Consider the following 13,967-nt stretch of genomic DNA (forward strand, 5'->3'; position numbering starts at 1 on the left):
CTTTCCTTGGGAGCTCTGGAAATCAGGTGGCAGTCTGAGTTTACAGATATTTAATTATTCTTACTTTGGTTCCAGAATGAACAAAAAATTAAGATGCACAAGTAATGAATTTTTTAAATATCATAGCTGTTAACAATTGTCACTTTATTTTTGCTACAAAATTCACCAGAAAAAGGTACTGCAACAATCTAGTATAAAGCAAATCTTTAACCAAAGAACATGGTATAGACCTGTTTAAAATACTCATACTTTATCACAATAACTGCAAGGAAAAATTCAAGTTCTATCAGAACCAATGCAGTTTGAGGTAGTAGAAACAGATGACAGAAAGGTTTTTTAAAAAGTCTAATTACTCAACTTAAAATGTAAAAATTAATTTAATACCTTTGAAAGGGCGCAGGAAGCTACATATTTTAAGGAAAGAAGGTACTCTGCTTAAAAGATAATTTAACTATACAGGAGGTGCAAGAATTTATAGAAGAGCACTTTGGTTAAGTCTCTGCCCTCTGTGGCTCTACCCATTTACAAGTGAATCTGTTCATAACTGAACACACCAATAGTTTAAATTACCAAATACAGTCCAAATCTGAAATAAAAATTATCCAAGTCATGGTCCCTTTATTCAAACCAGTAAGTATATCCATGCAGGAAGTCTAATATCTTAAAAGGAACTAAAATTAAATTGCATATATCATATTCTTTCAATAGTTTGAGAAGGTCTATTGCTTTTAACAAGATTAGTATTCCATTTTAATACAAATATGTCAGGAGTACATAAACACAAGTACACCTGAAAATACACCAGTGTTTAAACTTTTATTTCACACCATGCAAGGTCAATTATAACACATTAGAAAGTGACAACAGCTATAAGCTGCAATTTTACATTTGTACATCGGAAATGTCCATTTTCAAAAGCTGAACATAATTAATTACCATGTTGTCAAAACAGCTAGGCCTCAATTCAACTTCTATACAGGTAAAATTTACTATGGAAAACAATGATTTTATATCTGTCCACATTCTGTGATAATAATTCTTCGACTAACAGACCCTTTAGGAGAACCAAATGACTCAATCTTTTTCACAGTATCCATACCATCTTTAACAAACCCAAATACTACATGCTTAAAGTCCAAACGTTCTGCTTTTTTCAGTGTTATGAAAAACTGAGAATTATTGGTGTCCTGGCCTCGATTGGCCATTGATAGTAAACCAGGACCTGTATGTTTCACATCAAAATTTTCATCTTCAAATTTATCTCCATAAATGGACCGTCCTCCTGTTCCATCATGTTTTGTGATATCTCCCCCCTGAAAAAAAGATTTCAATTAACAGGAATCCCAAATAAAACATTAAAACACATACAGAACTAACCACTGAAGGGTAGATCCTAAATACCCAGCTTCTCTGAGAATGTAGTTTGAAAACTAAGAAATTTGTGAAAGGAAACAAAAATGAAAAGATCTTTTCCCATCCTTAATTTCTATCAGGTTCAAGGCATTAGAAATATGAACCCTTTTATGCTGCAAGTTCTTGTGGGGATAGAAGCTGGGGGTGTGGAAAAGTTAAAGTCTACAATTACAGGTAAGGAGAAACACTCAGATTTACTACACTGGTGTGATGCACACTTAAGACTTACTTGGCAAACAAAATCTGGAATCACTCTGTGGAATATGGAGCTCTTGAAACCAAAGCCCTTCTCTCCAGTGCACAGTGCTCTGAAGTTCTCAGCAGTTTTAGGAACAATGTTTGAAAATAATTCCATGGTTATACGTCCCAGGGGCTCATCATCTGCACAAATGTCAAAAAACACCACAGGATTTGTCTCCTTTGAGAACTCTGCTGTCAGTGAATCCTGTCCTTTCTGGGGTTTCAATAAATTCTGTTGACATTCTTCAAATTTTTTCTTGAAACAATCAGCCATTTCTTTAGTTTTAAATCTCACTGCAAGCTGTTCCACTTTGGCTTCTCCATCTGTTAAACAAGAAACAACACAGTGACCTTAGTGTTAAAATAACTTAAAAAATTGTTTTATATATTTGTTGTCAATTTAGAAAAGTCAAAAAACTGGAAAGTAGCATTGAGTGCAGAGCTCACCAGCATAATCTGAGGCAGTCCAAACTAAAGCATTGTTGGAAACATTCAAGGGTTTCAGTTCCATCGTCTTGGTGATGACGTGGTTCGCACACACTTTGAACACCTGGTCTCTCCTCATCAGAATCCGAAAGTAATTCTTCACCGTGTGCCAGAGGATCTTAATGTCTCCAACGCCACGTTCCTTCCACTGACTGGCCTCTCGATCCCACCTGTAAAGTTTGGCTCTCTCTTTAAATAAAATTTCTTCATCTTCTTCTCCAGATTTTACTTCTACCTGTGACAAGAGATGAAATTACCTATAAGCTGCTGCTTATAAAATACTCTTAACAAATTCCAAAGATCCAAATTCCTTCACACACTGACATGAGCAGAATTTGAAAAGAGTTAACATCCTAGGGTTACTAATACAGCGGATTCAGATGAGGCAGGAAAGATTTGTCATTAAATGTCTTCTTTGTACTTATTAACATCCTTCCTCTTTTTGGAAATCAAATACAATCTTTTACAGGAGAGAAGAGGTTTAAAAAAAATCACATTCTTCAAGAAAAATACTATCTACTGATTGAGGTTCAAACTGATGAAAGTAATTTGCTTAAAATAACATTCTTGTCTAGAAAAAGTACAATACACTTTTTATTGAAAGGACTGTGGCAAATATGAGCTTAGATGGGTTTTTAATATTTTGCTCCTTCAATTATGTTACTGAAAACAAACAGGAAAAAATTAAGTTCTTCCCAACAATTTCACACAGAATTTACCAAATAACATTTGTATGTAAATTTTTTTACAAGGATGATTTACATTTTAAGATTGAACTTGTAATAAAGAGCTTCCATTTGTAATGGTCAATGTTCTGAAAGAAATGCAAACAAGGTCAGCCCTACAAATCAAGCCCATGTCAAGTTTTAAACTTAAAATGTGAAGTTAGTATAAGGTTTTTACTCTTTAATATTTACCTCTGGTAGTGACACTATTGGTTCAAAATGGATATCTTCATTATGAACTACCTCTTCATCACTACCATCTTCATCTTCACCAACTTTACTGGTTGACTGTGCTCCAAATACCGCTGCTCCAGTATTTGCCCACTGGAAATTTTTATCTGATGAATAAATTAGGATATTTAAACAGTGATATCTATTTTAATAAGCTTTTAATCCCTGTTACAGTACTTTATGAATGAATTTAATTTCCAATGATGTGACATAACAAAAATGCTTAAAACTGTATTCTCCTGGCAAGTTAAGCTCAAGTGGTGCGCACAAAGGAGTGTAGTGACGTTTATGCCTGGGTGTAGAGACAGGGTTGTCTAAGCCTTAGGTCTTAGTGACACTGAACTTTCAGTTATGAAGCAGGTTCTTCATTCAAAGTACGTCCTTTGAAACCTGAAAACCCAGCTCAGCTCCAAGGGTAGTTATTTCATAAAACATTCTATTACATGAAAAAAGTAACTTTAGAGCCTAAGAATGTTCTCCAAGAGGCCAAATCTGCTACTCTCAAAGCAGACTGAATACAAGTTGGTAACTTCTCCACCTCAGCTCTCTTCTAAGGTAAATGGATGGGGTGAGAGCTTCAACTTCTTGCCCAGGTGGCACTGGTGGCCCAGGAGCAGCTCACTGACCCCACCTCCACCCCGCCCTCTCTCAAGCAACACCATGCTTAATGGGTGAAAAGGCTCCCCACTCCTATACAGAGGAACAAAGACTTTTCCCTCCCTCACACCCTGGAGAAGGCGAACACTAAATGCTGTGTTTTCCACATCTCAACTGTGACAACCCAGCCTGCTAATATTAATACATTCCCCACTATCTTATCTTAGAGGAAAGAAACCTCTCAACTCTTCATCGCTTTGCTGACTGACAAACAACTGCTTTCTAATCCTACATCTGATACAAAAACTCAGGAGAAGGCAAAAATTGTCACGGATCAGTTAAAAACTCAGCACCTTGAAGAAAGAACAAAATGAGTGTCTAATGAAACAGTAAATTCTTCTAAGACAGGTTTAATGGGGAGAAAAAAAACAGGAGAAAAAAAAAGTCGTACAAATAAATAGCAAATGAATGCTCAAACAAAAGCACCATCTCAGATTGTGTGGGGGCTTCCTGAGAATAGTAAGCATAGAACCTAGTTGATTCATAGGTGTAGGGCTCGAAAAGAACTTGTTCAGGGAACTCCCAAGCAGAACAAAATTTTTAATTACCCCAATACCCTGAGATATACGGCAGAAAATCTCAAAATTCCTCTAAAGCAATGGTTCGTAACATTGGGTGCATATTAAAATCACACCAACAGCTCCTATGAAATACCAGTGCCTGGGTCCCACACTCAGAGCCCAACATAACTTAACTATCAAGTGTTCCTTCTACCCACCCCTTTAAAAAGCTCCCAGGAATTCTAATATGAAGCAGAGAACTGTAAACCACTGCTTTAAAGGAGCAGGAAAAAGAATTTATTCAGTATAAGTATAAAGATAAGTCTATCAATAATCAATATCAACAACTGTATTCTAGGTAGCAATACCTAGGAAGCTTCCACTCTGGGTTTAATGGAAAAATTACAAAATCTCAAGGAAATATGATAAAATGTCAGGCACAGGGAAGCAGCAGATAAACTGCTGTTTCTTATTTTCTCTTAGTTTCCGCATGAAATATTACACAAAAGACAGAGTGACTGGTTGACCTGTGTGAGGATGACTTTCAGGAGAAACAGAGAAAAAAGGAACAAAAGAAAAGAAAGTGAGACAAAAATAAAATGAACAGATGAAGAAAAAGCAATCACCACAGAAATAACACATAATAGAAGAGGAGAAAGAAGATTCCTCTGGGCTTAAAACCAACCAAAACAAAAAGTTTAAGATCAAAAAAGTCCACACAAGGCCAGAAATATGTTTCAGAAGCAAAAAATCATTCTGATGAAATTGACCTTCATTAAAAAAAAAATTAAATCCTACAAGCCCTTAGTCAAAGGCTAAAGTATTAAAAATTTACAAGTGTGAAAACTCTCCATGAAAATATATGAAATGGATTCCAGGGGATTTACAGTTACAAAATACTATTCTATGCTTATATTATTAGCACAATATACATTAAATAAAGTAGACATTCAATACATAAGAAAACGAATCGTAATTTAAAGGAAAGTAATGACAAATCTGGAGATAAAAAAACAAAAGGAGAACTGATAAAACCAAAAGCTACTTCTTTGAAAAGACAAAGCACAAATTCCTGTTAGATCTAAGGACACAAACTAAAAGGTGAAGCTTGGAAAAAAAAAGAGCTTGGTGGGTAATCTCACTGAATCAGCAGGTAACTCAGGGCAAGCCTCCCACATAGATGTGGAGCTGTGCTATGTCAACTTTACTGCACAACACTGATGGAGTATCAAGCAACCTAACACATCAGCTTTTATTTGGCTTTTCATTGGTGGATAATTGTACCCATTCTATTGCTGTATTTGCTGACCTATTATCCTGTGACTTCAAACTACTAAATAAATTAAAAATAAAGCAATGTGACATCAATGAGGCTATGAATTCCAAAGTAACACAACATCTGAAGGTGATTTCTTAAAGTTTTATATGTTTCAATAAATGATGGAACTGTGAAACAAGTAAAATATGTGAGATGGCATAACACTATTTTGAATTAATAATGTAATTATATATCTTCAATAAAATTTATTCTGCAAATCAAGCATTAATTCAATTTAGGTGCTGCTATAATTTGTTATATGAAAGATATTTAAGAATAGGAAAGTATAGTATGCCATAAACAAGGAAAAGGATTATTTTCTACAGATGATACCAAAACAGACTAAAATTAGAAAAATTAGAAAAACTGGAAAAGATGGGAAAGCTCACCAGATATAAATTAGCACAACCTTTATATGAAAAATACAATCAAGGATAATGCAAGAATAGAAAACTTCAAAGTCATCTCCTTAAAAATTACAGATGCATATCTTGAAATATTAGCAAATCAAAAGTATAACTAGAAGAACAATCCCAAAGTTACTCCAAAACTGGAGGGAGGGTTCTGCATTTCAGGATGGGCAAGACTAGCACAAGTTACAATGAATTAAGAGAAAATTCTTGGTGAGCGACAACCCTGCAACAAAGGACTCACCCTCCAGGGGTGTCCACTTCTGTAACACAGTCACTGAAGCCTCGCCTCCTAATCTTACCTTTGGATCCAAAAGCAAAATCCCCAGAATTACTGGAAGCCAAGTCTGCAAATGACAGCCCTGGACCACTTCCAAATCCAAACGTAACTGTTTTGCTTTCCACTGGCAAAAGGGAAAGAGAAATTTAGTATTTCATTTAACATATGTTGAACATCAAAGATTTACCCAGGACCCAAAGGGAAGGGGTATGTGTGTGTGTATGCTGGGAAGGGTAGGACCTGCTATACTAACTGATGTGGTGGGTGGGGGTAAGGAGTATTTATAATCTAATTATTTCTCTGAAGAAAACTTACAAGTTTACAGGTACTATTTATTCTCAATGAACAATACACCAGAAGCAGCATGCTCAAAATCATTTAAAAAAATGAGATGTACATCTATACTAAGAGAGCTACACAGCTTCTGCTTCACATGGTCTAGTATCATCTAAACAAACATTCATTCCAAGGATTTCAGGAAATAGCTTTGTAAAGATTCTGTGTTCACTAAGAAAACTGAATTACCTCATGCCCCTTTGTACATCTCAGTTTAATAAAGGGAATTCCTGGATGTACATTTGAAGGTATCGTCTCAGAACCACAGGTGTACCTTACGCAGAAATGCATACCTACAAGGTTGCTATAAACATACATCAAATTTTACCTTGGCTTGTAGAATCTGCATCATTTTCCTTTCTAGTAGATAAATCCACAGGTTTGTCAACAGTCCCAGAAGAAACTGATGGTGAGCTAACAGATTTGGTAGTAAACTCTGGCTCTTCAGATTTACACAAAAATGGCACAGTCACTTTAGTGTCATCTGTACACATGCCATCAGCTGAGCTAGCTATGTTCTCATCCTGGGATTTCTGCAAAGAGAAAGTAACAAATAACTATGTCATTAAATACTAAGTGACAAAAAGGATCATATACTCTATTTTACAATAAACAGATGATATGGAGTTCTGGACAAAATGGAGTAAGCATACTTTTCTCTCCACCATGTTACCGTACCTCCAGTCTCTCCAGCACCTGCAACTGAACTAGATTGAAAAGGACAAAGCAAGCAGAAGCCGCTGGGAAGTGGATGAGAGCAGGAGGACCAAGAATCTTGAGACATGAAGCAATGTGAAGTCTACCAGCGAGGAGCACCAGGTCTGGTGATGAGACCATGAATACTTCAGCTTCCAGGGGCCAGCCTATCCGGGTCCACAAGCCACAGCAGGAACCTGAAAAGGCATTGGCCTGAGCCAACTGTCCCCCGTAGTTGCTCCTGCTGGTGCTGAGCCACGAGCCCTGGCACATACTGCTGGGGTGCTGCCACCAAGGATGCAAGCCCTGGGCCCTGGGGCCTGTTGTTCAAGCGGCCCACCCCCAGCCAACATGGCCAGCCCCTGCCTTGGGGGCCATCTCTGCAAGGACCGAGAGCACACAACCTCCTCTGAAACTCCACCCCAGGGCAAAGACGGCTTCCGGAAATGGACGGTGCTGAGCAGGAGGACTGGGCCCCCTCGCTGACCTGCTTCCTACTGCTTACAGGGTCGTCCCAACAAAAGAGCACTGAACCTGAGTGAAAGGGTTTCTAGCCGGAGCTGCTGGACAGCATCAAGAGATGAAATTTTTTCTCTGACTGTCCCCTCGTTATGGCAGGTGGTCCCCAGGTATAAAAACGACTGGAGAGACAGGCAAAGTGACATCAGAAATTCTGGTCTTACCAAATCCACTTTTAATCAAGACTGTAAAATGTCCTCTGAAGAAGACATATTTACAGTAAACTTCTGTGTTTAACTTAGGAGAAAAAAGCCTCTCAAGCCCTGAGGGACAGTCTCGTAGTAAGAACCTGGTGGGTTTTCTCCTGCCCCCACACATCAACCCACTTCCCCGCAGGGGTAGAGAGCTGTCCAAGAAACTGGGGCTGCCAACAGCACAGATGGAAAAGCATCAAAGAAGAGTTGGCTTTCTTTGGCCAGGGATGGGGAATGTCATGAAATGATCTGTGTGTTGAAAGATCAGACAAACTCTGAAAGCTTCTAACAATGTTCCAAGAGGTAAAGACAAATGAAAAGAGAGTTGTCAGGCAAACAAATATAAACCATAAAAGAAAATCCAAAGGGAATTTAGAATTGAAAAATACAACAGAAATTTAAAAATTACAGAATGCTCCATTGAACTGCAGCAGCATACATTCCTCTCAAGTGCATATGGAACACTTAAGAAAGACCACGTTCTAGGCTACAGAACAAACCTCAGCAAATTCAAGAGAATGGAAATCATAAAAAGTATATGCTCAGTCCATAATGGAATTAAACTAACAATCACTACAGAAATATAGCCGGGAAAAAAAATCTCCAAATATCTGGAGATTAAGCATTACACTTTTAATACACATGCTGAAGTCTTTGGACAAATTAACAGAGTCCATCAACACTGATCCATGGATAGTAAACAGGCATTAAAACATTTTAATGACCGTCTCAACTTCAGCAACACTATTATGCCCACAAATGTGATAATGCAGATGAAATGGACCAACCAATTCCTCAAAAAAAGTAAACTGACAGAACAGATAAAATGAATTGGCCTGTATTTATCAAAGAAAATGCATTAATATATCCTTGCCAAAAAAAAAAAAAGTACCAGGCCTGGTGGTTTCAGTGGTTAAGTTCTATCAAATATTTAAGAAAGAAATATCACTAATTCTACAGTGTGTTCCAGAAAACAGAAGCAGATGGAACACTCCCTAACAAAGTACATGCAACAAAAACTGACAGGAGCAGCAGACATGCTGGGCAACACTCTGTCAATCATCAACATCACAAGTAGATGAAAAATTAGCAAGGATACACTGGACTTGGACAATACAGCATCAACTGATTTGATCTATTTAAAAACCTATTTTCCATGCAAAACAACAAAAAAAAATTACATTCTTCTCAAGTGTACAATGAGCACCCACTGAGACAGTCTTCACGAATTCAATAAGAACTGAAATTATTCAAAATACGTTTATAGACAATGGAATTAAACTATAAATCAGTAACAATGACATGTGGAAAATGGAATATTCAGAATATACTTCTATCCAATGCATTTGTCAAAAAGAACGTCTCAAGGAAAATTAATAGTTTGAACTGAATGAAAGTGAAAATATCACATATTAAGACTTGTAAGATAGAGCTAAACAGCTCTTGGAGGAACTTAAAATTAAAATGTTTATTAGAAATGAACTGTCTTAAATCAGTTAATTTAAGCTTCAACTTAAGTAGAAACTAGAAAGAGCAAAATAAAACAACATTCTTCAAGGATTAATGACAGTGAATGTACAATGTCCGGAATACCAGCTGGTGACAGAAAGGAATACACTATCACTACACACAGTGACTGGGCCACATCTCAGAGGCACTGTGCTGAGTGAGAAAAGTTCGTATCAGAGCTTACAAACTGTATGATTCCATTCATTCCAGTCTGGAAAAGGCAGAAACACAAGCAGATCAGTGGCTGCAGAGGTTCTGGGTGGGGAGGGTTCTGAACTGAAAGAGACAGTAGGAAGGAATTCTTTGGGGTCTGGAACTATTCTGTACGCTGCCTACGGTGGGGATTACAAGAATTCAGCCATGTGTAAGAACTCACAGAAAACATACATACAACAAAAAGTGAATTTTACTTATGATAAACTTGAAAAGTTAATACAAATGAAAAAAGTCATTATTTCCTAATGACTGAAACACAAGGAAACGATAGTCCACTCTGTTTGTGTCAAATGACTTAGGCTATCACAGTAGTATTATTTATTATAGCCAAAAAGAAGAAACAACACAAATGGGCATTAAACACATGAATGGATAAATAAAATGTGGTAAATTCATACACTGGAATGTTATTTGGCCATAAAAGAACCAAGTACAGATAAATGCTACAATGTGGATATATCACAAAAACTTACTAAGTAAAAGAAGCCAGACACAAAGGACCACATATTATGATGTTTATATGAAATGTCAGGTAAATCAGAGACAGAAATGGTACATCAGTGGTTATCCAGGCCTCGGAGAGACAGGCAGAAATGGGAAGGGTGATGACTGTTAGAGGTTAACAGGGCTTCTTTTGGGGATGATGAAAATGGGTGAATTAAACAACAATAAATGTCACCCCCCAAATGCAGACTAGATTACTTGGGACGGGAATGTCATAATTCAGCTCCTAACACATCCTCCACTTAAGAGGCCCTGAACAAGAATTTCCTGTAGACAAATCCAAAGGCTGCTCCCTCGTTCAGCACTGCACCCTGACCCTCGGCAGTCCCAGCACACAGTCAGCACCTAACCACAGCATGCTCAAGCACTTAAAGCCAGGAGTGCGTATGGCAAGAGTTCATGTAGTTGGGGATGAATCAGTGTAAAGCAGGAAAGATGTGTCCTAAAAGGACATCATCTACATCCACCCACAGAATATTTTAGTTTAATGGCTGTTAGTTCTGTTTCACCTCTATCAAAGGGCACTCTCCTCCAAAATTACAATTCACTGAAACAATTTTTTTCCCACCCTGATAATGACTTACCACATTTAACTTCTGTGGCAAAAGGAGCCCCTAGGATTTTTATTTAAAGAACATTGTAAATGTTACAGGATATTTTACAAAAAGATTTTAACTTATAACAATGATAACTCAACAGTCACTTACTTTTTAAATATCTTAAAAAGTAAGGTATTTTAATTGCTATAAACAGCACAGTACACTGACAAAAGACACCAAATCCTATGTACACTATGAGTAGGAAAAGAATAAACACTGTACAACTCAGCATGTGCACCAGCGCTGAGATTACTTCTCAGTTCTCTTTTTAAGGCTTGAAATACATAAAAAAAAATAAGTTTATTTTTCAGTTTTGCACACAGAAAAGTGAAGCCATATTTAACTGCACTGTTCACTTAGTATGACTGGACTGTATCTGCCAAGTGAATGACTGCACGCTAATGCCTCCAGCAGCAGCGATTAGAGGTGACCGACAGAAACCACACACTGTGTACTGCCACTGAGACAGGGAAACAGCTGAGTGACGGAAATACATTTCGGATTCAGCACAGCTGAATGCAGAAACTTCAAATAGCACTTCCAAAAATAAACCTATTTGGTTATAAATGAGGGAGGGCTGTGTCTACATTAGCTCTTGTGCACTGATGAACAAGTTTACACCTACGGAAGAGCTGGCACAGCCTCGGTTGACAGCTGCGAAAGCAGGCCAGCTACTCCTCAGGGTCAAACGGACAGTGAAGGGTAGTAAGTCTTCCAAAGAGCAGGCCGCATGCTGGGCCATCTCATTCTCTTCTCATGTATCCATTAAAGAAAACACTGCATTCCCAACTCCAGGACCTACTTTATTTTTACCATATTTCCAACAATTTTTTAAAAAGTATTTCTTGAGGAGCAAGGAACCATTCTGATTATGTCAATACTGTAAACAACTATAAACAATGACTAGTTTTCTAGTTTCTGTGGAACACAAATTCATACACCAAGGCGCTGACAACTATTAAAATGACTACACTTGAACTAAGAAAGTAGTCAAATCATGAACTTACCAAAAGCAAAATATACAGACCATGGGAACTAGGTTTCAAATGCTACTTCCTATCCACTCTGCCCACTCCAGAATCACGTAACCGGCACAAAAAGTGAAGCACTTAATTCCATTCTTGGTACGGCAGTAGACCATGTCAGGGACATGAGCATCGTCCATGCTACCACCCCAACTTCTCAAACCCAGCACACATGCAGCAGTGACAGGTGGGCCTTCTGGTCCTCTGCCCAGAAAACAGTTTCTCATCCTCTAGCCAGAGCTGACTGAGGCGCCACCCACTTGCCGGATGCACCCTACTGTTACCATGTACTAAGAACACTCTAGTTTATTGCCATCAACAAAGGCGACTGAGCCAGAAGGAATGCCAGAGACAGTCTTACTTGCGCCTCCTGCACTTTCTGAAGCTCCGACTGAAAGTCTTCCGCATTTCCATTGTCCTCATCAGTGTCACTGCAGATGCCACAAAAAAACGTAGGCGGAAGCTTGAGTGTGTCTGCTTTTGCCTTCTCTTCAACTGTTGGCTTCTTTTCCCAAACAATAACACATTCTTTCTCATTATCTGAAAATCCAGGCAATGCAAACAAAGGAAAGGTAAGATAAAAGTAGATGAAGCCCAACCAACTCCACAATAATGGCCCACAATGTCACCTACAAATTAAAGACCCAAACAATAAGACCCTGGATGCTAATGGAGAACTAGCACCACCAGGAATGATGTTTTCCCTTCACATTACTTTTAAATATTTTAAATCACCATGGCAAAATTGGTAATCACCAATGTGACCAGATTGGGAGATTCCTTTAAACAGAAGATTTTTAAAAAACACTTTAAATTACTTGCTTTAATGTTACATACCTGTTACATTTTCTTCTGACAGTCTACATGTTTCTGAGTCATCCAGATACAGTTTTCCATTGAGTTTCTTGACAGCTGTGTCGAAATCTTCATCTTAAAGTATAATTTATTTTATTAAATAAAAGAATTTGCAGTAAATTTCAGGAGATTTCCCAGCCAGGAATCTAGGAAAATCATCTGCAACTTCCCATCCACTCTCCCTTACTCTCTACATCCAAATAGCAACCAGTTTCCTGATTCTACACCCAAATGCCTAGTCTGAGCTGCTCTGGCATTTCGGGGCTCCGAATGCCTCTATCCAGTTCCTACAATCCAATCCTCTAAATCACTGCCTGAATGTCCTACCGAAATTATTTTGAGCCCATAAGCCCCTGCCTGAGAACTCAGATGGGGCCCACAGAGCTCGCCTACTCAGACCCCGTTCCTGCCGCATGGCTCAGCCACCCATCCCTCTGAGACTCCAGGGAAATCAGAACTGCTTTCAGTCCCCTCAGAACGCCTGCCCTGTTCACAGCAGACACGGAGGGAATGCGAACACACGAAGGCAGCTCTTCTAACCATGACACCCACTGACGGTTCACACACATTTAGAATCAACACGGACCTGCATAAACAGCAGGGGTGGGGGCTCCAGGAGGCTTATAGTAACTTCATGAGCCCCGTTCACTATGATGAGCATGAACAGAATGCTCTATAGCAACAAGAGACTCACCGTCCTCCTCCTCTTCGCTGATGTAGTCTGGCCTGTTCTTATAGCAGAAAAACGTAGGGGGAAGCTGAAGTCTGCTTGCAAGAGCTCTTTGCTCAGGGGTCGGGGTTAGCTCATACACAATGAGAACATCATCATCAGAGGGAAGATCCTCAGGTTTTTTCCTCTCTTCCACTACCAGACAAATCAGAAAGACTGATAAAGACAAGGTGGTAGGTAATTAATACCAATATTGTAACTAAAATAAAAATCCTGGAACTTCATTTTTAGGTTAAAACATCATGCTGATGAAAACACACACACTCTGATGTGGACACAGCTCAAAACCCTGAGAGTTAGAAGCCTGAGGAAATGTTCTATCAGAACCCTCAGTGAACACAGAATCGCCTTAATAACCAGGAAAGAAATCCTACTTTCAGTAACTAATCACTGAAGAAAATACTACTGATGGCTATAAATTAGTGCTGCCATAACCATACTTGGCATACTAAATGGTTTAGCAAAATATCCATGCATTTGAAACAACTGAAAAAAACTAAAGAAATCATGAGCAAATATTAGTA

At 38.4% G+C, this 13,967-nt stretch overlaps 1 protein-coding gene across 3 annotated transcripts in view; it reads right to left on the minus strand.

Moving 5' to 3' along the window:
• Positions 1 to 123: 123 nt before the first annotated feature.
• Positions 124 to 13,967, minus strand: part of LOC113901247 (E3 SUMO-protein ligase RanBP2-like) — a 61,885-nt gene continuing 48,041 nt past the window's right edge. For 2 of the 3 annotated variants that reach the window (XM_027555410.1, XM_027555408.1), the window contains 9 exons: positions 13,408 to 13,578; positions 12,696 to 12,788; positions 12,220 to 12,398; positions 6,925 to 7,129; positions 6,283 to 6,384; positions 3,057 to 3,202; positions 2,101 to 2,374; positions 1,643 to 1,977; positions 124 to 1,313 (listed from right to left, as the gene is read on the minus strand). In XM_027555410.1, coding sequence (XP_027411211.1) covers positions 1,008 to 1,313; positions 1,643 to 1,977; positions 2,101 to 2,374; positions 3,057 to 3,202; positions 6,283 to 6,384; positions 6,925 to 7,129; positions 12,220 to 12,398; positions 12,696 to 12,788; positions 13,408 to 13,578 — 1,811 coding nt within the window. In that variant the 3' untranslated portion in view covers positions 124 to 1,007. Of the gene's footprint in view, positions 1,314 to 1,642; positions 1,978 to 2,100; positions 2,375 to 3,056; positions 3,203 to 6,282; positions 6,385 to 6,924; positions 7,130 to 12,219; positions 12,399 to 12,695; positions 12,789 to 13,407; positions 13,600 to 13,967 lie in introns of all 3 variants that reach the window. The other variant, XM_027555409.1, reaches the window with a different exon arrangement.

Source organism: Bos indicus x Bos taurus, chromosome 11, assembly GCF_003369695.1.
Source record: "Bos indicus x Bos taurus breed Angus x Brahman F1 hybrid chromosome 11, Bos_hybrid_MaternalHap_v2.0, whole genome shotgun sequence".
NCBI lineage: Eukaryota > Metazoa > Chordata > Mammalia > Artiodactyla > Bovidae > Bos > Bos indicus x Bos taurus.